The following is a 27,840-nucleotide window of genomic DNA, read 5'->3' as shown; positions in this document are numbered from 1 at the left end:
CAGTGACAAAGGTCTGATTTTTGAGACATACTAAAATAAGCTTTATTTATTGAAACGTTAAAGAAACCATGATTATGTAAGCTGGTCTTTTTTTGTGGTTAAGACTTAACTGTAAGGTGTCTATTTCCAGAAAAATATTCTTAAAGCAGATATTTTGAAATAAAAAAATGAAAACACACACAAACAGCCCAAAACTTAAAGTGAACACATTTTTATTGGAAACATGAGGTATGATGGTTGTGTAAAAATATACATGGCAACATTACAGCTTTATGACAAGCAGTTTTTTGGTACTGATCATTCAAAGCAATGGTTATCTGTCTCCCCCCACCCCAAATCCCCTCTTTTTCTCTTTTCAGACAGGTCTGACCTTCATTCTCACTACTTTGAGAGAGTAATCAGCTGGTTTGAAAAGCAGCCACACGACGCCATTCTCAATCTCATAAGGGACTTTGGTGTTGGGGTCGTACTGGCCTCCTTTATAGTAAATCCCATTGAGATTGGCTGACCGGCAGTTATTGTACCACCACCCGCCACCATACATCTCCGCACAGTTCTCCTCCCACTTATCGTTGTCCCTATCAAAGGTGCTAAACTTCATGCCGGCATGTGAAAGGAAGGATCCGAGCTTAGGCTGCCCGTCCACTAACGCATCACCTGCGTCCCCCGTGTACTGGGACACGGTCAATGGGAACCCATCTGCCTCCGAGCCAACTCTAAAACTGTACTCGGCATACACCTCGTTCCCTTGCCAGTCCTGCAGCTCAACTCTCAGAAGACTGTCTTTCTGAGTGAGAAGGTGTAGAAAGATGTTGCCGATCCAGACCTCTCCCTTACCCTGTTGGTCTACCTGCCCAAAACCATTTCGATACTCCTTCCAAGTGCGATTGAAGTTAACAGACCCATCCTCCCGCTGCTGAACCAGAGCCCATCCCCCCATCCCAGTGTCCTGGTCACAGTAAACCTCTACTACCTCCTCCGACCCAGCCAGCTTTATTTTGAACAGGCCGCTCTGACCGCCGTTAACATGCTTCTGCTGGATTTCAACGCAATCTGAAAGAAGATTACACACCCGCTGATTAGAGCAAAGCTGCATTGCAAATTCGCTTCATTAATTTCGGAACTAATATGGAATTTACATCGTTTCTGGATGGGTGCATCTGAGTGCAATTAAATGTGACATGTTGTTTGTAATTACTTGGATATCAGTTTAGTACATTCACATGTTTCCAAACTCTTCCTGATATTGTCAGTATTATCAAGAGAATTTAATTTGCTAATGGTTCACTTGTGTATGTTGCTTGAGTTAAGAGTTTCACTCAAGTGTACCTCCACCAACAAAGCCATCCTTGCGCTCGTCCTTCGATTTCAAACTTCGCGCGTGGATGTCGGGCAGATCCTCTTCAACATCACCACGCATAAACGCCCCGAAGTCATCCCCATCAAAAAATGGGTCGCTAGAGAGGGTGGTCTTTGAGAAACTTTTGGTTCCATCTGACACGACTGTTTTTGTGGAGGTTGAAGATGAGGATAACGTTTGGGTGTTAGTGCCAAGCCCCTTGAAGAAGTCTTCACCGAAGCCCCCTAGATCACTGGTGCCGTGAGTGAGAGAAGTGATGGATTTTTCGGAATCAGAACCTCCTAGTTTTACTAAATCGTCACACCCAGGCCCGCTAGACGTAACCTCAGTCTTCTCCACGGGGCCGTCTTTGGTGTGTGTTACCACTTTGCGCACTGTCTTGGTGCACTGCTTGACGGTGGAGGTGGAAGAGGAGGAGGAGGAAGTTGAGCCCGTACCTGGTGTGGGGAACTTGCTAACAGTTGCTGCAGATTCGGCAGTGGAACCTTCCGCCTCCAGAGTGAGCTGCATCTGACCCACGTCCCCGAAGAGGAGCTGCTTCTGCTCGGCCGTACCCTTTCCGCTTTTGTATATGGAGGGTAACACCACGTCCTTCAACGGCCTGCTCTTCATGATTCCCAGGGAACTGACTGTCTCCACACTCTGGACGCGGAGAGCATCCAGATGGTCCATTTGCTTGTCCAGAGACACGTAGCTCTCCTTGTCCACCGTGAACTCACTGTAGCTGGCGCAAGAGCCCTTGCATGTGCGTAGTTTGATGTCGATGTCGACCTGCACCAAGAGAGCACATTGGGAGAATGTGCTTTAATAGTAAGTTATATCAAGAAATCAGTGAATAGATAGGTAGATAGATAGATTCCTACGTCTCAGAGAGAGAATGACCACATTCAAAACCATATGTCTGACTTTCTGTTGGTCCGAGCTAATAAGTGTAAATTAGAAAGTTGTCTGGCTCGAGGAGTGAAATATACAAACAGATTTTTGTAACTGTAGATAAAACTAACAACCCAACTTTTGTCAAAAGGTGGCGCTACTGAGCCCTCACCATGCCTGTTTCTGAAACTTTGCACATGTCTACTGGCTAATAAATGTGATGTGTCTGACGAGTTTCATGCAATTTCAAGCATGCTAAGAGTCTCAAAAGCATCCTAAAAGAATGGTAAAGTTTGCCACGGCAACAGTATCAAAGATATTAAGAATCCATTCACAGGTCTACATCTGCCGTGTATTTACATTATACAGATGAAGTTTGAAGCAAATCGGGTTAAAATAAGAGGGTGATTTCAAAGCGATTTCAAAGGTGATTTCGAAGTGATTTCATTAGATAGATAGATAGATAGATAGATAGATAGATAGATAGATAGATAGATAGATAGATAGATAGATAGATAGATAGATAGATAGATAGATAGATAGATAGATAGATAGATAGATAGATAGATTTTGCTGAAATATTTTTCTCACCTCAAGTCGCTGCATTACAATAACTTGATCTTTGACCTGCGACTTCAAAGCGTCCAGTAACCGGAGTTGACGATCGATTTTAATCTTGATATCAGTAATTCTCTGTCTCAGCTGATCAGCCAATGAGGCGTACCTGTTATCATTACCTGGGTGAAAGTAGGAAACATTATTTGAATTGTCTTCAAAATTAATCTTTAAACTTGGCATTAATTATGAAAAATGTCCAAAAATCAAAGATTGAATCAAAGCGAATCCTTACCGGAGCTAGAGGTCAGTCGCTCTCTCAGGTAAGTGTAAGTGTTTTTGGACGCTTGATCAGCAGTGCGATAAAGTTTCTTGCCCTCGTCCAGGAGACTACGAATCTTCTCGATCTTCTTGAGGATATCGTAGTCGGCTTTGTCCATGAGGCCTTGAATTCGGCAGCCGGATGGACATTTGCTTCCCTGAAGAAATGAAATGGTCTTTAGCTAACTCGTTGTTGGGCCTTATTGCACTTTTCTGTGCTTGATGAAACCTTCAATCGATATGTATGACTTAAATAATAAATAAATACCCAGTCATCATCTGTACACATAGGCCATTCTTTTGCCTGACAGGTATCTTGTGCCTTGTAACCGTGTTCAATAGGACGAGCACCTCTAGGGTTCACGACTGTGTCCTCTGACTGGAAAAAGAGTCAGAGAGGGAAAACTACTTTAAGTGTGCAAATACATTGTGATCAATGCATAAATAAGTAAATTATTAGTGCTATTTGTTTAAGAATCCAAATGGGTTTAAATAAATGAAGTGCATGAAAGAAAAGGCAGAAAGAAACTTACCAGAGCAGAGGACACAACGACGAACAGGCAGAGGAGCGAGTGTGTGAGCTGCATCTCGGGCCTCTTTGTGCAGAATACAGACTCTCACTGCTCACACATCCCATATGAACCCTTCTGATTGATCAACAGATTGAGTCATTATTGACCATCGTCACTGTCCAATCCCCCAGCCCCGCAATCTGGAACAGAGAACAGTGTGTGAACATACCCTCCCTCCCAGAAACAGAGAGAGAGAGAGAGAGAGAGAGAGAGAGAGAGAGAGAGATGCAAATTACAAGAGATTACACAATTTTGACCATTATCTGGTTTACGGGAAAGATGACATTTGTACTTGTACAAGAACTGACATCCTACATCCTTTGTGGGGATAGGAACATATTAATGGAATATATATTTATTGTATAATTAATTATTATAATTTTTTATTATAATTTTTAGATATGTGTGTGTGCTTAAAAGGTCAGATTTATTTTATTTTATTTTATTTTATTTCAAATAAATGCTGTTCTTTTGAACTTTATATTTATCAAAGAGTGCTGAAAAAACATTGCAGTTTCAACAAAAATACTAAGCGCACAACTGTTTTTATAATTTATAATATTAATAATAATCTTTTTTCTTTTTTGACAGTGAATCAGAAGATTACAATGATTTCTGAAGGATCATGTGACAATGAAGACTGGAGTAATTATGTTGAAAATTAAGTAATAAATTGTATGTTAATATATATATATATATATATATATATATATATATATATATATATATATATAATTAGCTGTTATGTTAAATTGTAATAATATTTCATAATATTACAGTTTTTGATATTATTTTTTGTCAAATAAATGGAGCCTTGATGAGCATAATGGATTTTCAAAAATAAATAGAATTTCAATACTGACCCCAAAACTTATAACGGAAGTGTATATGGCAGAAAGTTGTTTAACATTTGAACTATATTTTACACATTTCTATTTAATTTTAGGGTTGTGGATAGATCATTACTTACTGACTGATTCAACAGGATGATTCACTGAATGTTTGCAAATGTGATTTGCACAATGAAAGTGGGAACTTGTGTCTGTGAAGATCATACTGTCCTTTTCAATTACACAACTAATGTTTGTTTTAAGTTGTTTTTGATGTGCACTCTCGTTGCACTGCAGATAACATGTCTTATGTTGATGAAAGACAGCTCAGCTTTAATGTTCTTTAAACATGATTATAGGAAGGAGAACAATTCCGGCTACCAAATTTTCATCCAATGCCAACAGAATCTATAACAATTTTGAATTCAAATACATTTATTATTATAAAAAAAAAAACATCCAAAGTGGCATTTTGCTTCTGAAATGATATTACAAATTGAATATTTAATTGTTAAATTTGGTGACCATTTCTGTAGGGTCTAAAGCACTTGTAGTAGCCTATAATATAAATAAGTGCATCCTTAAAATATAGCCTAAGGTATTTGCAAATTAAACCTTTACATATGGTCATAATAGAAAAAATGGCAACTGCTAAAGTAGCAGTGTAGCAATAAATATAGTAATATAGCAGCACATATAATGCACATTGTGTGTGTGTGTGTGTGTGTGTGTGTGTGTGTGTGTGTGTGTGTGTGTGTGCGTGCGTGCGAACTGTCCTAGAATAGTAGGAACCACGATAATATAATTTTGTCCTACACGGATGCGATTGTGTGTAGAACGAGAATGTACTTTGAAAGTCTAATCTTGTAGTAAGTTTGCTATCGTCTGTCCGCATAAAAGAAAAAAAAGAAAAAATAAATTCAAAAGAAACGCGTTTGTCGAGCATGACGAATCTCACGCGCATATCCGGGAGTTTGCATCGGTTGACATTGAGAGTTTGTTCAACCTCACCACTGCCTTTCTTCGGGAATAATGTCTCATATTCACACAATATCACCGAATCTGCAACTACTGTCAGATGTTTTACAAGAAAATCAGGTCACAGAATCAGTATCAGACATTACGCCTCATCAGCACACCGAACTCTACGGATTGGATGCGCTTCGGGGTTTTGGGGTGATACTGCAACGTCAGGTATTTCAATTAAATTATTTACTTTATGTATTTTGACATTGGATATAAGTTATTTATCCATTTCTGCATATTTTAGTTCTTGAGTAGAACGTACACAAAACAAGCGAACTAAAAAACGTAGTTGTTTCCGTGACTGGCCATTAGATGTCACCAAAGCCTTTTCACTCTTTCACACTTTAAATATGTTGTTTGACTTTCACTGGCACTGCATTATTAAATGACATCAAAACAACCGAGAATCTGAAAACAAATGATTGACTACTAAACATTTCCTTCCAACTTGTTCTCAAGCTAACTTTAGTGGAATTATGTATGTTCATAACGTTTAACAACCTAAAATATTTTTGTCTTAATTAAACATAGCCTACTCATGTTATTACGATAGAGCCCTAGCAAAAAAAAAAAAAACAATATTGCAAAATGTTTTGCTTGTAAAAGCGTGCTAATGCAACATTTACCTAGAATAAATGCCACTTGGTTTGATATTTTGTTTTTAATTCATACATTCATATACATTTGTAAGTGTGGCGTAAGTGTCAAAATAGCCTATGGGCCAATTTTGTCTTGATGAAATTGTGTAAACAAACAATCTCACAAAATCTCTCCCATGCAGTTCCTCAGCTCATATATGGTGGGAAATTGGACTTCCTTGTGTTTGATTATCTGTCAGAAATCACCATGTCACTGCTCTCAGCAGCCAAAACTAAAGCACCTGTAAGTTATTTATACCTGATGTGACCCACAAAACTGATATTTAACAATATTTTTTAACTTAATTTGATAATTATGATGCACATTGAGATTAACAATGCTCCATTTTCTTTAAGAACATGGGATACGCTCCTGATTTTGTCCTTTCACTCACCCCATTTATTAAGGATATCAGCAAAAGAGGTAATGTAAAGTTATGACAAGAATGTGACTTTTACCCAGACACATTTTTATTAGATTAATTCATGTTTATATGGGTTGTATTGTGTTATGTTTACTTTTATCTTATAATATAACATGCAAAAATGGTTTATCTTCATTCATAATATTTTATGGAAATACTTTTTAGACTGAATGCCTTGTTGTCATGCTGTTTTGTTTCTTCTTCCTGTAGGCATTCGTGTGGTCAGTAATGCTGGAGGAGTCAATCCTCTTGCCTGTGGAGCAGCTTTACAGGAAGTAGTTAAAAAAGCGGGACTTGACTTGAAGGTAGCTGTGGTCACTGGCGATGACCTGATGCCAAAGGTAATTGAACTTTAGTTTTTTCCTGATACTACAGCCACATCACTAGGTGTCAGTATAATCCAACATGAAAACCAGCATGATGCATCACAACAAACAATACAGTTTTGAATGTTTTGTATTTAGTTTCTTAGCATCTGTTATTCAACAGACATTGACGAATATTTAAGGGCATCATATTTAATGAATCGATTTATTTATTTATTTTTTTACAAATTTATAATGTCTGATTCATTTATAATGTCTTTTCACACTTTATTTTTTATCAGAGAGTCCTGAAAATGTGTTATTAGTTTCCACAAAAATATTAAGCAGCACAACTGTTCATCATTGATCATAATAAGAAATATTTCCTGAGCATCAAATCAGCATATTAAAATGATTTCTGAAGGATCATGTGACTCTGAAGACTGGAGTATTAATGCTGAAAATTCAGCTTTGCATCACAAGAATAAATTACTTTTTAAAATAAATTCAAATAGAAAACAGTTATTTTAAAATATAAAAATGTTTCACATAGTGCTGGGCAATGATTAATCGCATCCAAAATAAAGTTTGTGTTTACATAATATATGTGTGTAGTGAGTATAATTATTTATATATATATATATATATATATATATATATATATATATATATACACACACACATACATGTATATATTTGCATGCATATAGTGTATATATATTTATACATAAGTTATATTAAATATAAATATTAATATATCAAAATATATTAAATTAACATATATTATATTAAATATGTTAAAATATAAAAATTTGAATATATTAATAACACATTTTTCTTAAATATATACATGCATGTGTGTGAATATTTATATACAATTTATATACAATTTATATACCTTTTATTTTGGATGCGATTAATCGCGATTAATCGTTGCCCAGCCCTAGTTTCACAATATAACTGTATATTTAATTAAATAAATGCAGCATTAGTGAGCATAAAAGCATTTAAAGAAACGTACTGACCTGAACCTTTGAACGGTAGAGTATAATTAATACTTTTAACACTACTTATGGGCACCACCTGTAAAATATTACCCTATTTTTGGAAGATTGCAACATCTAAGTATGAGTTATTACTTTAGCCATAGGACTAATACTATTATATCCTCTACCCTTACTTAGGAATTTTTAGACAGTGTTGAAGTCTTTCCTGTCATCTTTTGGTTTGTTGTGTATCCTAGAAAGAGTCTTTGACTGAACTGAGGATGACTGATTCATTGGGAAAGAAACCACTTCCAAAAAGCGTTCACAGCATGAATGCGTATTTTGGGTAAGAACTACAAGTTAATTGCAGCGTGTCATTGGTCCTGTCTGTTCTTCATGCCTGGAGCTGCACTGGTGGTTTGAGCATATGAGATTCAGCTTTCTCGTCTCTGTATCTCTCAGCGCCCTCCCCATTAAACGTTGCCTGGATCTCGGGGCTGATATTGTTGTGACGGGACGCTGTGTGGACAGCGCTGTGGTTCTTGGACCGCTGATGCATTCTGTACGGTTTGTCACGCAGGAGCGTTCTTCAGATTTCTTGTGCAACAGAGATTGTGTAACAGACTCATCAGTAACGACGAGTTGGTAATTTGAACCTTCTTCATCAACACAAAACCGAAACAAGTTACACACCGGCTGTGTATCTTTTCAGAAAGAGCTAAGTTTACTTTAGCATCTACAGGGAGAGGTCCAGACTTTCAAAATCAAAAAGAAATTCACATTCAAAGTTTTCTTGTTAAGCTGTTATTGCTGTGGTGCTTTTAACCGTGTTTCTGTATATATTTGGCAGAATTTTTCATTCACAAAAAGTGCATATTTTGCATCCACAAAACCTTTTCTCAGTCTAGCATTTGAATTTTCTAGACAAACTAAAGATTCCTTGACTTTATTTAATTAAATATATATATATATATATATATATATATAATTAAAAATCTTGTAAATATATTTAAATGTTTTTTAAAATATGTCTGTTATAAATAAGTGTATACATAATTTATATAGCATGTTGACAAATTTGTATTACAGTCTTTGATATTTCATTTTTATTTTCTTTCATTCGTAGTTGCATTAGATTTTCATTATTGTAATGTATTTCAAAATACTGTAAGTAGTATATATTTACACACACTTACACGCACACACACACACACACACACAAACACACATACAGTATATATATATATATATATATATATATATATATAAATCAAATATGTATATATATGTATATATACATATATATCAAAAAACAAGATTTTTTTTTAATGAGTCTCTCTTAAATGCACAAATTATTTGCATAAAACTTATTATAACATTTGTCTTTTAACAGTTTGCCTGGGACTCCAATAACTATGACCTGTTGGCTGCTGGAAGGTACTGTTGAATCTGTGAGGTCTTGAAACACACACATGTACACACACACGCACACATTGTGTTTACATGTTTACTGGGTATTTTACATAGACCATAATGGTTTTTATACTGTACAAACTGTATATTCCATCCCCTTACGCTAACCATACCCCTAAACTCACTCATCGCACAAAATAAATGTTTAGAAACATTACTTAGTATGATTTATAAAGCTGTTTTCCTCATGGGGTCCAAAAAATGTCCTCGCAAGGACAAGGATTTCGGGTATTGCCATTTTTGTGCAGGCATTTTGTCATCTTAATGTACGCTTTACTTGGCCACACACACACACACACTCGTGTGAGGTGAACATAAGGTCAGACAGTCATACATGAATCATTTGTTTTAGTTGCGTGCTGTGAAGAACCTTTCATTGTAAGAATATGTGTGGTTAACCATTTATGTTATTAGTCAAGGTCTGTACCTGTTTGGGTTACCATGAAATTTCATGAGAATTTTTTTTTCTGTTGTAGCCTTGCAGGTCATCTGATTGAGTGCGGTGCACAGGCCACAGGCGGGATTTTCACAGACTGGCACACAGTTCCTGACTGGTAACAACTCAAAATCTGATGTATTCATGGTGGCACATTTAAACTCAAAATCAAAAGAGAACAATTCATTGTATTGTGACTATTTCATAACTTTTTCCTCCATAAATTCGCATTACAGTCAGTCATCTGTTATATTTCTTTGTCAGTTGCATTAGATTATCATTATCGTAATAACGGACAGAGAACTAAGGAGAACTCAGAGCAAACACAGAGCAAAGAAAATAACTAATGAGATAATTGATGAACAAACAGGTTAATGGGATGAATATTCAGATAAACTGAAAACTGTCTAGACAGAACCAAAACACATTGAAACATAGCCAAAACAGAACAAAACTGACTATAACTATAACATACAGTATACTGTATATATACACCTGAAATTAAATGCAGTCTTTCCTTAAAGATTGTCATGAAAATAATGTCACAGTGCCAAAAAATCTGATAACACTTTATTTTACAATGTCCTTGTTACATGTAGTTACTTTAACTTGTGCATAAACCACACCCTAATCCTAATCCTAACCCTATAGTAAGTACATGTAGTTAATTATTGTTACTCAGTACTTAAATGTACGGTGTATCACAGACACCTTAAAATAAAGTGTAACCAAAAATCCTAATGGTCCATAAAAAAGGCTTTCTTCTCTTTAAGTGAAATAAAATTGGTTAATTCTAATTATTATGTGCATTCTCATTTGATTTGCAGGGATAACATGGGCTTCCCTGTGGTAGAATGTTCTGCTGATGGTTCATTTACACTGTCCAAACCTCCAAAAACCGGTGGGCTAGTTTCTTTTGGTACAGTGGCAGAGCAGTTAGTGTATGAGATCGGAGACCCACAGCATTACCTCTTACCTGATGTCACATGTGACTTCTCCAATGTCACCATTACTGAGATCCCAGGTCATTCTTTTTTTTTTTAGTCAGCTTTTACTGGATCTTACATGCATTGTTGTTTCTGATACTGTGTCAGTGGCATATTTAAAATTTACGAATGATTTTAATATTGTGGAGAGACAATTTTAAGCAAGCCGAAGCTGGTTGGTGACAGTAGTTATCTCCAGGAGAAATCCTCCCGCAGTGATCAGATTGTTGTTTATTATCTCTAAATATCTGACTCAGCCCCATTGATTTTACACCAGTTGTCTAGACTGGCTACTTTAGAGCCGGTTCCAGCTATCTACTATAACCTTTACAACCTCTTCCATTTAAATGTTATTTTCTTTATCACAAAACAAACATTTTATTTGTTCCATCTCATTGTCCATGTAATCAGTAAGCTAACAGTACATACGTACACTAGCTTGATTTGATCTTTTGTGGAAACATTAAAAAATGCTGAGATCAATATGTTACATGGATATTTTAAGGGCTGATATCTAAAGACGAATGTGACCAATAGCTGCTATATATATATATAAATATCACAAGACGGATGAATTTAAATGAACATTTATTTTATTTTTACTCGAAACCAAAACTGACATAAATTAAGATCATATGAAGAGTTCAGATGCAAAAGCCTCTAAGTGCCATTTGAAATTTTCTTCTAGAATGATAATTTTTATCAAGCTTGTATATTTAAGTTCAGTGATTTCACTTAAATGGCAATGATAATTACCTATTAATTGTTATTTAAGTGAAATTGCTGAACTTAAATATACAAGTTTGATAAAAATCATCATTAAAGAAGAAAATTTCAAATGGCATTTAGAGGTTTTTGCATCTGAACTCTTCATATTATGACATTATTTTATCATTATATATTTCTAAATAAATTCTAAACATTCATTATTTGTCATTCACTATGAATTATTTTGCCTTTCTAGATGTGGATGGTGGAGCAGTGAAAGTAGATGGTGCCAAGGGATCACCTCCATCAGGCGACTACAAGGTGGGTAAACCTTTCCACCCGAGTTGGTTTAAATCAGTCATTTTAATTAATTTATTATATAATAATCAAGAATTAATATATAAGCTTTTAATAAAATAATTGGTTATGGTTTGTATTTTGTCACCTTAAGGTTTGTGCCACATATGTGGATGGGTTTAGGGCGACTGCAGTTTGTCCTGTTGGTGGTCCGAGAGCTGTGGAAAAAGCCAGAAGAACAGCAGAGAGTATTATCAAAAGGTTAAGGCTTTACTTCTAGTGATTTTGTATGTCAAATACTTAATATTTCATTCTTTTTTTAAAAGTGTAAAAAATTTCCATTTTCCATTGGATTTTGCAATACAAATTGGTATAAGTTAGATTAAAGGACAATTTGCATAGTACCTACAGACGCAAAAACCAATGCGGACAAATACCAGATTACAGTACGACACTTCTTAGACATTCCACAAACCAACAAACGACGACTGAACATGTTCAGTTGGTGAAAACAAGTGCTGATCAATGGCAACGGACTCCGGTAGGGGTAACACACTGATCCGACAAAACCCAGACAAAGTGTCAGTTTGGCGTGAATTGGCCTTTTGCCAGTCAAGATTAAGTTTCCTAAAAAAAAGTTACAATAAAATGTTTTAAAGTGTTTAAAAAGTGTATTAGAGCTTTTAATGCATGATAAAATGATATGAAATGAACTGTACTCTCTTAGAAGAAAAGGTTCTATATAGAATCATAAAGGGTTCTGTCAGGTGCTTTATAAATAGTAGTTTCCCATCATGGGATCATTTTATAAATTTTGTTTTGAGGGAAAAACACAATAATTATGGTCAGAAATCGTTCGTATCGCTCTGTAACAAGCGCTGAAGAAGCCTCAGAAGCTAAAATTAGGCATTTTGTGTTCTTCATGCGCCATTAGTGATCGACCAATCACAACAGACTGGGCCGTCTGACCAATCAGAGCGCAGGGTAGGCTCTTAGAAAGGAGTGGTTTAGAGTGAATCTTTGAATTTGAATGAGAAAAATAAAGTGTTTTCTGACCTTGAATTCATGTAAGCCTATTGTAGGAGACCTTCAAAAAAACCCTTTAAAATAACAGTTTTAACGGAATTTTATGAATTAAACAGCTTGTAAATATATGGAAGCTTGTTTCCGCCACTGAATAAAAAAAATAATAATAATAATAATTGCGTCTTTTATCTCACAATTGCGAGATATGAAGTCAGAATTGTGAGAAATAAAGTCACAATTGCAAGATATAAAGTCGCAATTCTGAGAAATAAAGTCGCAATTGCGAGATATGAAGTCGTAATTCTGAGAAATAAAGTCGCAATTGCGAGATATGAAGTCGCAATTCGGAGAAAAAAAGTCGCAAAAAAAAGAAAAAAGTTTTTGTGAGAAAAAAAGACAGAATTGCGTCTTTTTTCTCACAATTGGGAGTTTACATCTCGCAATTCTGACTTTATAACACATAATTGCGAGTTTATATCTCGAAATTCTGACATCTTTTCTCAGAATTGTGAGATAAACTCGCAATTGCGAGTTATCAGGCCAATTCTAAGGGGAAAAAAAGACTAACTTTAAAGAAAACTTTATATTTCACAATTCTGACATTACAACACGCAATTTAGACTTAAAATCATGCATTTCTGACTTTATAACACGCAATTGCGAATTTATATCTTGCAATTGCGACTTTATATCTCGCAATTCTGAATTTATAACACAATTGTGACTTTATATCACGCAATTCTGACTTTATATCTAGCAATTCTGACTTTATAACACGCAATTGCGACTTTATACAGTATCTCGCAATTCTGACTTTATATCTCGTAATTCTGACTTTATATCTCGTAATTCTGAGAAATAAAGTCAGAATTGTGAGATAAAAATTCGCAATTACCTTTTTTTATTTTTCATTCTGTGGCGGAAACAAGCTTTCATATAAATATACTTTACCACTAGAACAAATCGAAAAAAAAAAAAACAAAAACATTTAATATGCAAGTATTAGGCAATAATATAAGACAATTCTCCTTATATAGAATATTTTTGTATATAAAGGGCTCTTGAAATTGAGTCAAGAACCCTAGGGTTTTATATAGAACCTTATTGAACCTTTTTTTCTAAGACTGTAGCACTTTATGCTGAAACATCATCTGTAGGACCCAGCGAATTTTCAGACAGCTGGGTTTGGAGGACTATGCTGAAGTCAACATTCAAGTTCTAGGCGCTGAGGACACATACGGACCACATGCAGTCAATAAAGTAGGCTGTCTGTTTCTGTTTTCCATTCAAGATTTTGTTTAAAATCACAGTCCGTTTACAATTAGAACAAATAACCTACAGTTTTTGAAGGCAGTTCTTTATTGCGCAGGGTATTCGTGAGGCTGTGGTTTGGATGGCCGTCCATCACAAGCAGAAGAAAGCGCTAGAGTTTTTCTCCAGAGAGGTGGCACCAGCGGGAACAGGCATGGGTGAGTTACAACCTCAACTCAATCTTATCCTACTCTGTTTCCAAACCACTGTGGTTAAGCTCACTGTTCATTTAAAGCTGAAGAAACATTTAAACATCTTAGATCAGTATCTTATTTCTCTCTCTCTCCCCTCTACAGCTCCAGGACTCACAGCTATTGTGGGAGGGCGACCAAAAATGTGAGTGTTAGTTAGTCGTTCTTTAAGTACCAAAAACTGTTTATAACTTTGAATAAAAGTGTACCATGAAAAATGTTGTGTACGTCTTATTTCTCTTTCTAGATCGCCAGTTCTGAAACCTTTCTTTTTCCTGCATCCCAAAGCAGATATGGAGGTATTACCATTTCCCCCCCATGATAATACCAATTTTTTGTTTTATATTTACTATTTTATACTATATATGTCATTCTTTTAAAGAATCATTGAAATACCATGTTTTATGAATATGGTAATACAGTACCATAGTATAGGGTGAATTCAGGCAAACTGGTTCACAATTGAGATGAATGGAAAAAAGTGTCCCTATTAACATGAATTCATGCTACATCTGATACCATCATCACTGTATGTTTTTTTTTTATAAGGGAACTGATACAACAAAATCAAAATGTGCATTAAATTAAAATGTCATTCCATATGGATTGGACAGAATTTGCAAATGGCTCATTTAAAATACATATATGGATGATTGTGTGAATGAATGACTCTTAATTGTTGATTTCAGGTGCACATTCATGTGAATGGGGAGCTTGTGGAGACACACAGAGAGGTGGTATCAGACCCGTCATTAGCAGAAAGACATGACCCCTCCCTCCCCTCAGAGGAATACAGAGGAAACCCCACAGGTACCCTGCTGATTGTATGTGGGAGACAAAATGTAAAGTGAATAGTTCACACAAATGTGATTCTTAGACTACCTGACACTACTTTAAAAGTTTAGGGTCAGTACTTTTATTTATAAATTAAACAAAAGTGACAGTAAAGACATTTATAATGTTACAAAAAATATATTTCAGATAAATACTGCTCTTTTGAATTATTGACTATTCATCAAAGATTCCCAAAACTTTATCACAGTTACCACAAAAATATACCAAAAATACCACAAAACAGCACAACTGTTTTCTTTGATAATAAACATATTAATTAATTACAATATAGTGATTTCTGAAGGATCACGCGACACTGAAGAAGTAATAATTGACATTTAAAATATATTCAAATAGAACATAAAATATATATTAAAATATATTCAAACTATTTCACAAAATGATTTCTTTACTGTTTTTTTTTTTTTTTTTTTTTTTTAACAAATAATTTGTGAGACTTCTAAAAGCTTTAAAGAAATCATACGGACTCCAAACTTTAGAATTGTAGTCTACACCATCTTTTCACCTTAATCTTGCTTCCCAGCACCAAAGTTTTTTTCTCTCCAAAATTCTTCCCAAATCAGCACATTGTGACTAATCCTTTTTAATGACAGACTCTTGTGTATCAAAACCGTCTCTTTTCTCATGGAGGTAAGCATGCAGTGTTTGATATGACCTACTTGAAGGTGAAAGTGGATTGAATGTTTGAGCGACAAACTCAACTGAAAAAAATAGGCTTAAGCCTGGTTTTAAGGGCCAATTTGATTGTTCTACCAAGAGAAGGTTTTATAAGATCCCTTGCACCGGAATCCAGTGCTGCTTGTTTTCCCAGAGTTCTTTGCCAGAACACTACAAAGGTTGTGCCTTTCAGAGAGCCTAAAGCAGTGTTTGCATGAGTCTCTTTATCTATTTGCCACTTCTCAGTTGCCCTAAACAAGCAGCTAAACCCTTTAAATGATCGGAAACACCCTTTCATTGGATCTAGCTTTTAAACAGACTGTTATGCACACACTCGCATTCATCTATGCACACAAACACTGAAGGTCTTAAATACAAATGAACACAAAATAAAGCGACAGAGTCTGTGCTATTTTTTTCTTTTCTTTTTGTTTCGCTCTCCTTCCCTCTCAAACGGACAGACAGACGAACCTGGAGCCACGGTGATTAGAGCATCACAGAGGGCTGATTGTAAGAGGGGCTTCTAACATTACCGCAGCCTGAGGGCATTTTTCCGAGACAGAAAATCTGATTAATGGGGATGTAGCCAATGATAACCGCCAAAGAGCTGTATCTGTAGCCTATGAAATCTGTAGCCTATTTCTTTCTTCTGTGGAACATAAACGTTTTGAAGAATGCTCATGCTGCTCTTCTTTATGCAATAAAGGTGCATAACAGCAAAAGCTCCAAAAAGTACATGAATGCAGTCGTATAGTATCTTCTCAAAGCTTAGCTTTGAATGAGAAACAGACTGAATTTTTGTTATTATTCGTAGAAAATGTTGAGCATCTTGGGCATTCTGCTTTTAAACATCTACTTCTGTGTTAGTCATACAGATTCGAAACGTCATGAAGGTGAGTAAATGATGACAAAAAACATAGATACTTAACATTGGGCTTTTTAGACATGGGACAATAAGCAACTACTCACGACATCCTAAGAACCACATTGCAACACACTGGCAGCCACCCAAAACACTGCAGCGTCATAGTGGCGTGATGCATTTTCTACAGGAAAACATACACTACCATTTAAAAGTTTTAAATAAGGCCATTATTAAATTTATTCAAATTTATTTAATAAAATTTATTATTATTATTATTATTAAATAAATTATTATATACATTTATCATTATTAAATTTATTAAAATTTATGGCCATTATTACCATTTAAAAGTTTTTTAAGGCTGCATTTGTTTGGTAATAAATTAAATTAAAACAACAATATTGTGAAATATTATTATATTTTATTATAATTATTCAAATTTTATATATTAAACTGTAATTTATCCTTGTGATGCCGAAACAACTCAAATGTTCAGTGTCACATGATCCTTCAGAAATTATTCTAATATGCTGATTTCCTGCTTGAAATTATCAATGTTGAAAAAAAAGTTGTGCTGCTTAATATTTTTAGGGGAAACTGATACATTTTGTCACATTCTTTGATGAACAGAAAGTTCACAAGAACAACATTTATTTGAAATAAAAATAATTTATAACATTTGAAATGTCTTTACTGTCATTGATTTTTTTTATCTGACATTAAAGTCTTCATTTTGATCTTCTTCAAAAATAAAAAACTTACTGACCACAAACATTTGAACAATAGTGTGAATGGTCATTTTAATTTGCTCATTCCTATTTAAATAATCAATCAGATCAAGCACTCTGTGATCTGACTGAGAGCAAAATAAACTCGCTGTTAGTTCAACCTGCCAACTGCTGAATTGAATTACACTGAGAACAAAATTGTCTCTCTTTCAGATCTGCCTTCTGGGCCGCATACCTTCAGACTGGAGGATTTAGCATACACACGCAGTGGAGACAAAGGGGACTCTGCAAACATTGGTAAGTGTTTCTCCATGTGTTTTCACACGCAGTGAATAATATTTCCACGATGAGACAATTTGCTTATTGCATGTCAGTGTCGCACCAAAAAAGCCATTCTGGCTATAAATGCTTGTGAAAATCCTGGGTCAGGCCATGTTCTCTGACCACAAACCACGAATCACAGCCCACTGTCTGCAGCCCAAAAGGCAACACTCTCTTGTGATGTGGCAACTTGCCCTAGTTTTAACTTCATCTTCGATCTGACGGGTGGTTATGTGTCGTTCATAGTAGACTGTGAGTCTTTTTGTTTTGTTGTTTTTTACATCATTTGTTAGCTGTTCTCGTGTCGAAATAACATGTCAAACTCGTACTGAATCTATGTCTGTCTATCCATCCATCCATCCGTTTGTCCTACTGTCTGTACATTATTATAAATAAATAATTGCATGCAAATGCAATACATTTGTAAATGTAATGCAATGCAATGCATAAATGCAAATGTAGAGAAATTCTGGTAATCTATGACTTTTTGACCGTGTGAGTTGTACTGGGAACATGAAACGACTAAACTTAAAATCATGTTTTTGAGCAAAGTAACAGATGTTTCTTTGAAAGTTACATAAATATGGTAATATCATTCAACATGATGCCGGTATAAATCAAATATTTAGGGTAGATGTCTCACATGTCTATTCCATATATCAATAAATCTGTATGTATAACGTCTGTGTCTAGGGGTTATTGCAAGGCACCCGCTGTATTTCCCCTACCTGAAAAAGTGTTTAACTGCTGAGGTTGTGGAGCAGTATTTCCAACATTTGATCAGAAAGGATCCGACTGATGAACCCTCCGTCATACGGTGAGAAGAATTCCAAAAATGTGTTAGCAGATGTGCTTTCAGTGGTGAAAGATATCAAAACGTTATGGTTTGATGAGGCAAAAAGCACAATAGCAGATCTTTTGAGTAAATGATAATCATAAAACGCAATATAATACTTTGTTAGTAGTCTGTTTTTAAGGAAATCATTACCAGTTGATGTCTGAAGCTGTAAGGAAGTTAGTGTCACACAACATAAACATTGTAACACTTTCATACTGAGCTTCTCAACATCTGCAGCCTGCACAGCTTTTTAAAGACCTGTGTGTGAGTGCGTGTCTGGTTTTATGGGTTGGGGAAAACGCCTTTGGTGCCGCTAATGAGGACCACCTCATGCTGAGGACTGACATGTCTAGATGCCTGTCTGTATGAAAGTGTGGTGTGAGCTAATGCACAGATGTGTGAAAACCGGGAGGTGATCTCAATTAAAATAATGTATTTCACATGTTTGTGGTGGCTTCCAGGTACGAACTGCCTGGCATTCACGGTCTGAACTTCATTCTTCCGAACGCACTCGGAGGGGGAGGGGTGGCGTCTCTGCGCAGCGACCCTCAGGTAAAACACATTCATTCAAACAAACTCGCAAAATGGACACAGACACAGTGACTTCAACAAGTGTGGCTATTTTTAAAGTTTTATATTAATGAAGAAAGCAGTTCACATTTTATATCTGATTACTTGATATAGCTATTTACAAGGAGTAGTTCACTTTTTAAAAAACTTTTGCTGATAATTTACTCACCCCCATGTCATCCAAGATGTCCATGTCTTTCTTTCTTCAGTCGAAAAGAAATTAAGGTTTTTGATGAAAACATTCCAGGATTTTTCTCCATATAATGGACTTCAATGGGAACCAAACGGTTCAAGGTCCAAAAGACAGTTTCAGTGCAAACTGCAAACTGTTCAAAGGGCTTTAAACGATTCCAGACCATGAATAAGGGTCTTATCAAGCGAAACGATCGCTCATTTAAAAAAAAAAGTGCATTCGTGATTCTCCTGTGCGAACTCGTTCATCAAAATGAACAAATCTTTTCCAGAGTCAAGTCGTTCATTTCGTTCGTTGAATGAACCAAATGACACGAAAAAAGATTTGTTCAATTTGTTAAACGAGTTTCAACAGGAGAGTCATGAACGTGCATCACAGAACAGAGCAAGGCGACATCTGAGCTCATTTTTTAAATGAGAGATCGTTTCGCTTGATAAGACCCTTATTCATCGTCTGATATCGTTTAAAGCCCTTTGAACAGTTTGCAGTTTGCACTGAAAGTGTCTTTTGGACCTTGAACCGTTTGGTTCCCATTGAAGTCCATTATATGGAGAAAAATCCTGGAATGTTTTCATCAAAAACCTTAATTTCTCTACGCCTGAAGAAAGAAAGACATGGACATCTTGGATGACATGGGGGTGAGTAAATTATCAGCAAAAGTTTTTTTAAAAGTGAACTACTCCTTTAAAGAAATGGCTCGAAAATGTTTTCTCACCCTTGTGTCATTCCAAACTTGTACGTCATGATACAAAATTTGGGGTCAGTAAGAAAAAAATACCACATAGTGAATCGTTGTGTTTTTAGTGTTACTAAAAATGTGTTATTCTTCAGGGAAAAGCCTACGGGCAAATGCTGCTTGACTACAAACTGAGAGGCCTACCTGATTTGAAATCAATGGTCGATTAAAAAGGACGAAGACTGAAAGATGCCGGTGGTGTGTTGAGATTCCACATTTAAAAAATGTGCTTCAAATGGATAATGTCAAGAAATAGTAGTTTTATAATGTCTGAAAATGCCCAGATGGATTATATTATGAGGTTTGTATAATGTAAACAGCGTCTTCCGTTTTACTTTGTGTCTACTAACAGTTTCCAAACTGTCCAAATGATTCCACGGAATCAAAATGTGAACTATTCAAACGCATAACTGTGCCTTTAATCATTTTTAGTTTCTGTTGTAATTATTAAGAATGATTAGTAGGACGAATGAGCATTAAAAAGAGCCAATCGAAGTTGAATGTGAGTTTTGTTGGGTCGTTGTTGAACATGCAAGCGCTTTGATATGTAGTGAATACATTAGAAGTACGCCGTACTTCACTTAGTTGTGTTGAGATGGCCACGTCTTACAGGCGACAGCAAAGCAATAAACCCTTGAAGTCCCCATATACAACGTCCTCTCATTACCTCTGACCCCTATCGACACAGGAAGGCAGAGAGCAAAAGGCTTATCCTCTTCTGATGACTGAGTTTGTGTTTACCGTTGAAGATATGTACTCTAAGGAAGAAGAATTTGCTTGAATGCCGCAGAAAAAACCTTTGCTCACCCAAACTCTCACACTTCATTCATTTTTCACTGTGACGTTAAAGGGGTGATGAACTGAGAAATCCAATTTTCCTTGACCTTTTGACATCTAAGAGGTCATCATATTATAAGAATATTCTTTAAGTTTCAGAACTGAAAACGTCCTTGTTAGCCCAATAAAAGCTTTTATTGACACCAGGCTCAGCAAACGACTCGTTTTTCAAAGTGATAACTATGATGTCAAAGAGGATAAAACAACACCCCCACAGAAGAAGATCAACGCCTACTTCAACACCGCTGGTTTAGCCCCGCCCACCGATTCGTGCATTACACGGATAGCTAAATAACATAGATGCCTACCTTGTGGTGAAAAAGCGGATCGAACTACCGAGCAATACAAAATATTGTGCAGCGCCTCGTTGTGGAAGAAGACAGTCGCTGCATAAGCTTCCTCTGGATTTCAATGGTAAACTTTATTTTTCATGACGTTCCAGCTGATGAGGGTTAAACATTGTCCGTATGTTCGCTTCATTTCACTAAGGATTGTTTTGTAAACAAGACTGGATTTGCAGACCGATTAAGATTAACACGGACTCTGGGTCGAACATGTATGGGCGAATCATTCCGGTTGCCGTTTTACAACATTGGACGTTTTCAAAACAATTTCCCCCAAGTGCATCGACGGGTGAGTTGAAACTCATTATAATATGCAAAACTTTTATCCTCTCACAGCAGTGGGCGTTTACTTCAAAGTCTTCAGTGCGAAACGCCCATAAAAAACCGAGCGTTTTTCAGCTACGCTCAAAACTAGGGTAGAAAATAGCCTATTACCTATTCATTTTGATGTTTTTGAATGCAAAAACCAATCGAACGTCATAAGTCGACCTCAGACAACAATATAATAAAATTTAAAAAGCCAGTTCATGACCCCTGTAACACATTCTTTTATTAGGTTTTATGGTAAATGCGATGTTTTGACCCGCATTAGCATGTGCTAACAGCGTGATCTTAGCGGCACAGAGGGATCAAAAGGAAGTGGAAGGCGAGACATGTGAAGAGTTCATTTGTCAACGGCCGACAGACAGATCCAGCAGTTCCTCATTGTGCGCTTGCAGAGCTTCTTGGCTTCGTCTCAATGCAACGGAGTGTCATTCACAACAAACACATACACGGTCACATAAACTGAAATCACTCTCCCTCAGAACTCACACATTTATCACAAGCGCATTCAGCTGTCACATACAGAGACTTTGGGATGCTGGGGTACAAAACAGGGAAGGAAGATAAATGGCTTGTCATTTATCACCCGCTATCTTTCAGCGCTCCACTGCTGTTCAAACAAGCAACAGACCCATGAGAGAGCACCAAGTAATCAGTAATCCCTCAACATTCAGCTTTTGCCCTCACTGGGACACCTTTGTTACCATTCTGACACTGATTTCTCCTCCTGTCCATCATCGCTCTCCCACTAAACTAAACCTCGGGGGGAGGGTGCAGCTTTAATCCTTTCCTTTATCTCTGAGTCAAGACTGTTTTGCATCATTTTGCTACAACTGTTACCACTTAATGTCCTCTTAAGCTCAATGTGGGTTTTTATAAACTTATGGAGCTGGACTATTTACAAGACAATTGGTTGTTTTCAATCCATTGACACACTCTTAGTTAAGACCGTTAGTTGCTATTGGTATTCATTAGTAGTGGTGCTGAACTCATGGTGAATTCAATCCTTTTCTGTTTTTGGAAATGTGATGGCTACATTTCTGGGGACTTTTAATAAAGTGCTGACATGTGCTCTGTCGGCACGGCCCACTAACTGGTCCATTGGTAAAAGGAGCTCTTGTTTGGTGCGGTCTGGGTGAATGTATTGAGGACTTTAATTATTGCCACATGGCATGAACCAGCTCTCAACTTCAAACCACCGTTGGCCAAACTTTCTGCTCTCACTTTTTCCACATTCATCTACCCTGGCCGTACCTACATCAGAGAAAATCCAGACGCTGCTGGAGCTCAGACATTCAGTTGAACTAGTTTATTTGTTCATTTTCGAGCAATAGCCATAAGAATGAATTAACTTGATTTGTAGAATTTGAAAAATTACTATATACACACACACATATATATATATATATATATATATACACACACACACACATATCGGTTTGCGTGCATTCTTTCTACACATTTTTAAAACATCTTGTCTACAGTAAAAAAAAAAAAACTTTACTGTAAAACTTAAACAGTTGTAGGCTAAGGATGGATGCATTCTGGTGAGATTTACTTATAAACTAATGGCATTGTTTTACATGCATACCAATATTTTACCGTAGCTATATGATAAGGTATCTTACAGCAAATCAATTATCAGGTTTTAATCACCTTTTCTTTCGTTTACATTTTACAGCTCTTCAATAGCGCATCAATAGTGACCAATAGTCATTTCAGCTAACGCACTGACGTCATGCCGGACCGCTGCTCTTAGAATAAAACGAAGCGGGGAAAGTGAAGCCTGAGCAGTACTGCAAAATGTTAGATTCTCTGGCTCTACTGTTGGAGAAAACCTTCCTACTTGCACATTTTAACTTTTTCAGAACCACTCCATCTAAACAAGAAAGATGCACAAACCGTCGCGAGGAGAGCACTTATTTCCAGCGCGGAGATCTTTTGGAGGTTCCTCGCACTTTGTTTACTCACTTTGGCATTTATCTCGGTGACAACAAAGTTGCCCACCTCATGCCTGACATACTGCTGGTTATGACCAGCAGCAACACATCCCAAATCCAGAAAGTAGTGACAAACAAGAGGTTACTTCTCGGTGTGATCTACAAGTATGCATCAATACGGGTTGACACGGTGGAGGATTTTGCCTTCGGATCTCCTGTTTTGCTCAACACAATGGATACTATCCTGAGAAAACAGCCGCTGGACGCTGAGGAGGTTGCCAGAAGAGCGGAAAAACTTATCGGTCATATTCCATATAGCCTTCTTTGGAATAACTGCGAACATTTTGTCACTTACTGCCGCTACGGGACAGCGGTCAGCCTGCAGACAGACAAGGTAAACGAGATTGGATTCCAGACAGTTTTTTTTTCTTTTTGAATCGGCGAGTCGATACTTCATATCAATGGCCAATATATAAAAGTTATTCATTAAATGTTGCCAATTTATTTTCTTTCTTCTTTGCGACACGCACATTAATGCATTTGCAAGGTATGTTTAAAATTGGTTTAGCAAAATCAATAGGCCTATAGTAAACATAAATTGAAATGCAAAATTTGTATCGATAAGGAAAAAGTTACAGACCTAGTCTATAAAACCTTATTTCTTAACAAACTTAATTCAATGCTAAACGGATAAAAGTGTTATTTCATTTTTGTACCTTTTGAATAAAAGGTACAAAAGTTGTTACTGGGGCGGTACCCTTTCAAATGTTACACCTTTTTTTTCATAACCTAGCCTACGCCTCAAAAAAAAAAACGTTTATGAGGCCACAAAAATAGGCCGTTTTTCATGCTATTTTATTTTTCAAGGCATTTTTTTTACAATAGTTTTTTCCCCATTTTTTTTAAATTCAGCTATATGTTTAATGTGAAATAACTAAAACACAACTTTTTAAAAAAAAAAATATATATATATATATATATATATATGCAAAAAATTGTATCGATAAGGAAAAAGTTACAGGCCTAGCCTATAAAACATTATTTCTTAACAAACTTAATTCATGGCTAAACGGATTAAAGTGTTATTTCATTTTTGTACCTTTTGAATAAAAGGTACAAAAGCTGCCACTGGGGCGGTAGCCTTTCAAGTTACACCTTTTTTCATAGCCTAGCCTACGCCTCAAACAAAACGTTTATGAGGCCACAAAAATAGGCCGTTTTTCAAGCTATTTTTTTTCAAGGGATTTTTTTTTTACATTTAAAAAAAAAATGTTATTAGCCTATGTTTAATGTGAACTAACTAAAACACTTTTCATAAAATAAAATAAAAATCATATGAAAATAAAAACATGTGACTGGTAGTAATGAGGATCTTGTAATATTTTAAAACAAATTTAAAAAAGTACAATCAACTTTATAGCCTATGCTATTGTTGTTAACTTTAAGCCCCCCAAAATATCAAAATGACTACATTACATTTAGAAAGAGGTGTAAACATTAAGCTTAATGTTTTAAAGCTTAATGTCTACACCTCTTTTTTTGTCAGAATAGGCTATAATTATAAAATCTTCAAGATTCTAAATGCCAGATTGTCGCAGGGTTGGATGTTCCACCGACCACTTTAATTCCAAACTTCCATCTCCAGTGACAACGTATTTTCACGTCATTTGCCTGACCGAGACCTTTATGGAAAATCTGGGTCATTTTAGCGCAAAAACAACAGCTTCATTCAGTGGCAAGTGGGTTTAGGGAGATGCACTCGTCCAGAAAAACATAACAGCACCTTCTCAGATGCGAATCACACTTTGCTTTTTTTTGTTTTTGTTTGTTGTAATGCTCTGAATCTCATCTATCCCATCTTTCTTTCATTCAACAGTTCTGTGAATGTTTCAAATCAGTAATCCGGGACCAGAGGAGTGTTCTTCTAACCACTATCATCGGAATGCTTTCCATGTTTTTTCTTGGAATAGCGCCGTCCACCGCACTTCTAACCTTTATCATTCCTTTCATCTTGTGGATGGCTGGATAAGAGACACTTCAAGTCTAAACACACACGAACTAGACTATTTAATGTATCTTTTTATTGTTATTATTTTTTTGCTGTAGCCTAGAAAGTCATTGCGGCTGTTGACATTCAGTTGTATATTTTCGCTATTGATAACTTAATCTTTTTCATTTTTTTACCTAACATTTTATATTGTAAATTTGTATGACCTTTTATGAAAACATACTGTACAATGTCAATGTCAAATCAAATGCTATATTCCGTGATAATAGCACATATAGCATTTTCTTTAGAGGTTCACGTCAACCTTTCCATTGCACAAAACGTTCTTGAAAAGGGATCTTTAGGTTATTATTATGTAGGCCTATTGTTCTTCACACTAAGAAAAAAAAAGTTTTTTTAAGAACTGTTCACTGAAAGGTTCCAGGAGAATGTTCAAAATCCTTAAAGAGATAGGTAACCCAAAAATAAAAATCTGTCATCATTTACTCACCCTCAAGTTGTTCCAAACCTGCATTTCTCTCTTCTGCTGAACAACACAAAAGAAGATATTTTGACAAATGCCTGTAACCAAACAGTTGTGGAGCACCAAAATACTATGGAAGGCAATGGTGCCAACTGTTTGGTTACCAGCATTCTTCAAAATATCTTCTTTTGTGTTCAGAACAACTTGAGGGAGAGTAAATGTTGACAGAATTTTCATTTTAGAATGAACTATCCCTTTAACGATTATAGGTGGGCTAATTAATCTGCTCCATGAGCTTATAATCCAAATTTAGATTTTTGAATACACATAAAACCTATGCTGGAGGCTGCACCTGCATGAGAGACTGTTGCTTTGTTTAATGCTGGAAAATATTTACAGGGAGTTTGTCCAAATCCTGGTTTTCAAATGCGGTTTTAATGATGACTAAAATATTAAACTGTAATGAATTGTATGGTGTGTCGGTAAACGTTACATCCCTACTTGTATCCCCCAAACTAGGGTGAGCTTCATGACGCCTTGTAAATCTTTTGTGACCCCAGGGTTGAGAAACACAACAGTTCTACTGTTGAACCCCCTTTTGGAGCCTTTATTTTACTGTAAGCATGTAAGAATGAACATAAATAAGACATTTTAATCACATTAATTGGTTAAACTTTATTTTAAGGTGAAGTAGTTGCACTGTTTCAAATAAGTCTATTAATTAAATGTAAATATACATGTTACGGTTAGGCTTTGGTTTAGGATTAGTTGTAATTATCCATATTTACTGATATTACTATAGTAAGTATGTAGTAGTGTAGAAACTACTTCATCTAAAAAATGTGTAATAAATAAAAAATATTTTACATATTTGAATTTGTGTTTATTTCCAGATGTTTGCCAAAGAAAATTAACACCAATTTAACTCAAAGTGTTAAATGGTGGTGAGGCGACATACGAGTTGATTGTATTGGTAACACATTACAATAAGCTTTAGTTTACTGTAAAAAAATAATCCTGTAAAAAACGGTAAACTGGCAGCTGTGATTTGCCAGCATCATACCGTAAAAATGTGATTTGCCAGTAACACACCGTATTTTTACGGTATGATGCTGGCAACCACAGCTGTTAATAATTTACCGTTTTTTTTTTTACAGGATTATTTGTTTAAAAATGGTTACAAATGGCTTTACAATCATTTTAACGCATTCACTAACATGAATTAACAATGAGCATTATATTCATACAAAATGCAAGTTCAAAATGTTCATGTTAGTTCACAGTGCATTATTTAATGTTAACAAATGCAACTTTTGATCTTAAAAAAATTATTTGAAAAGTTAAAATTAATATTACGGTAATGTTCATTGTTGGTTTGTGCTAACTTTAACATGAACTAACAATAAACATCGCTTAGTTAATAATCTTAGTTAATGTACACTTACTAGTACATTTGTTGCATTGTATTTGTTAACATTAGATGATGCACTGTGAGTTAACATGAACATTGTGAACTTGCGTGCTAGGATTAGGAATATATTGCTCATTGTTCATTGCAAAATGACACCTTATACTGTAAAGTGTAACAAGCCAAAATTTTACCAAGTCAGTTATTGGTTTTAAGGACTTACATTGGCATTGCTGCAAAATTTGTTTATTATACAATCAGCAATACCTTCCTTTGTTCCAGATATAGAAAATATTAAGCAATTTTATCCACAAAGGGTGAGAAGGTCTACAGAGTCATTGAGTAACTATGCTTTGTTTGTTTCATTGGGCATGTGATGTACTTATTCTGGAGCTTTTTTCTGAAAAAAAAGCCCTTAGTTTGTAATCCCCCCT

General features: G+C 35.7%; 3 protein-coding genes across 4 annotated transcripts; 2 read left to right on the top strand and 1 right to left on the bottom strand.

The window, feature by feature from the left end:
* Positions 1 to 195: 195 nt before the first annotated feature.
* fga (fibrinogen alpha chain) lies at positions 196 to 3,789 on the bottom strand. Its single transcript, XM_039653051.2, has 6 exons — positions 3,643 to 3,789; positions 3,378 to 3,488; positions 3,084 to 3,267; positions 2,825 to 2,970; positions 1,330 to 2,131; positions 196 to 1,053 (listed from the first exon to the last, which is right to left on the bottom strand). The coding sequence occupies exons 1-6, from the start codon at positions 3,694 to 3,696 to the stop codon at positions 356 to 358; spliced, it is 1,995 nt and encodes a 664-aa protein (XP_039508985.2). The 5' UTR covers positions 3,697 to 3,789; the 3' UTR covers positions 196 to 355.
* Positions 3,790 to 5,289: 1,500 nt separating this feature from the next.
* On the top strand, positions 5,290 to 23,405 carry LOC120463698 (uncharacterized). Of its 2 annotated transcripts, XM_089132498.1 has the most exons (21): positions 5,290 to 5,705; positions 6,319 to 6,419; positions 6,533 to 6,599; positions 6,811 to 6,941; positions 8,149 to 8,237; positions 8,354 to 8,453; positions 9,285 to 9,328; positions 9,841 to 9,918; positions 10,628 to 10,824; positions 11,751 to 11,815; positions 11,946 to 12,052; positions 13,975 to 14,077; positions 14,187 to 14,286; positions 14,425 to 14,464; positions 14,567 to 14,618; positions 15,009 to 15,129; positions 17,638 to 17,721; positions 18,439 to 18,562; positions 19,045 to 19,135; positions 20,178 to 20,280; positions 23,269 to 23,405. In XM_089132498.1, the coding sequence occupies exons 1-20, from the start codon at positions 5,456 to 5,458 to the stop codon at positions 20,250 to 20,252; spliced, it is 2,019 nt and encodes a 672-aa protein (XP_088988624.1). In that variant the 5' UTR covers positions 5,290 to 5,455; the 3' UTR covers positions 20,253 to 20,280; positions 23,269 to 23,405. The 2 variants fall into 2 exon arrangements, with proteins under 2 accessions (XP_088988624.1, XP_039508912.2); XM_039652978.2 differs by lacking the exon at positions 23,269 to 23,405 and having other exon boundaries at positions 20,178 to 20,583.
* lratb.1 (lecithin retinol acyltransferase b, tandem duplicate 1) lies at positions 23,388 to 26,868 on the top strand. Its single transcript, XM_039651540.2, has 2 exons — positions 23,388 to 23,921; positions 25,404 to 26,868. The coding sequence occupies exons 1-2, from the start codon at positions 23,391 to 23,393 to the stop codon at positions 25,554 to 25,556; spliced, it is 684 nt and encodes a 227-aa protein (XP_039507474.2). The 5' UTR covers positions 23,388 to 23,390; the 3' UTR covers positions 25,557 to 26,868.
* The last annotated feature ends 972 nt before the right edge of the window (positions 26,869 to 27,840 follow it).

This window comes from Pimephales promelas, chromosome 6 (assembly GCF_988280905.1).
Source record: "Pimephales promelas chromosome 6, fPimPro1.hap1.1, whole genome shotgun sequence".
NCBI classification, from domain to species: domain Eukaryota; kingdom Metazoa; phylum Chordata; class Actinopteri; order Cypriniformes; family Leuciscidae; genus Pimephales; species Pimephales promelas.
This window is presented reverse-complemented; position numbering and strand designations above follow the sequence as displayed.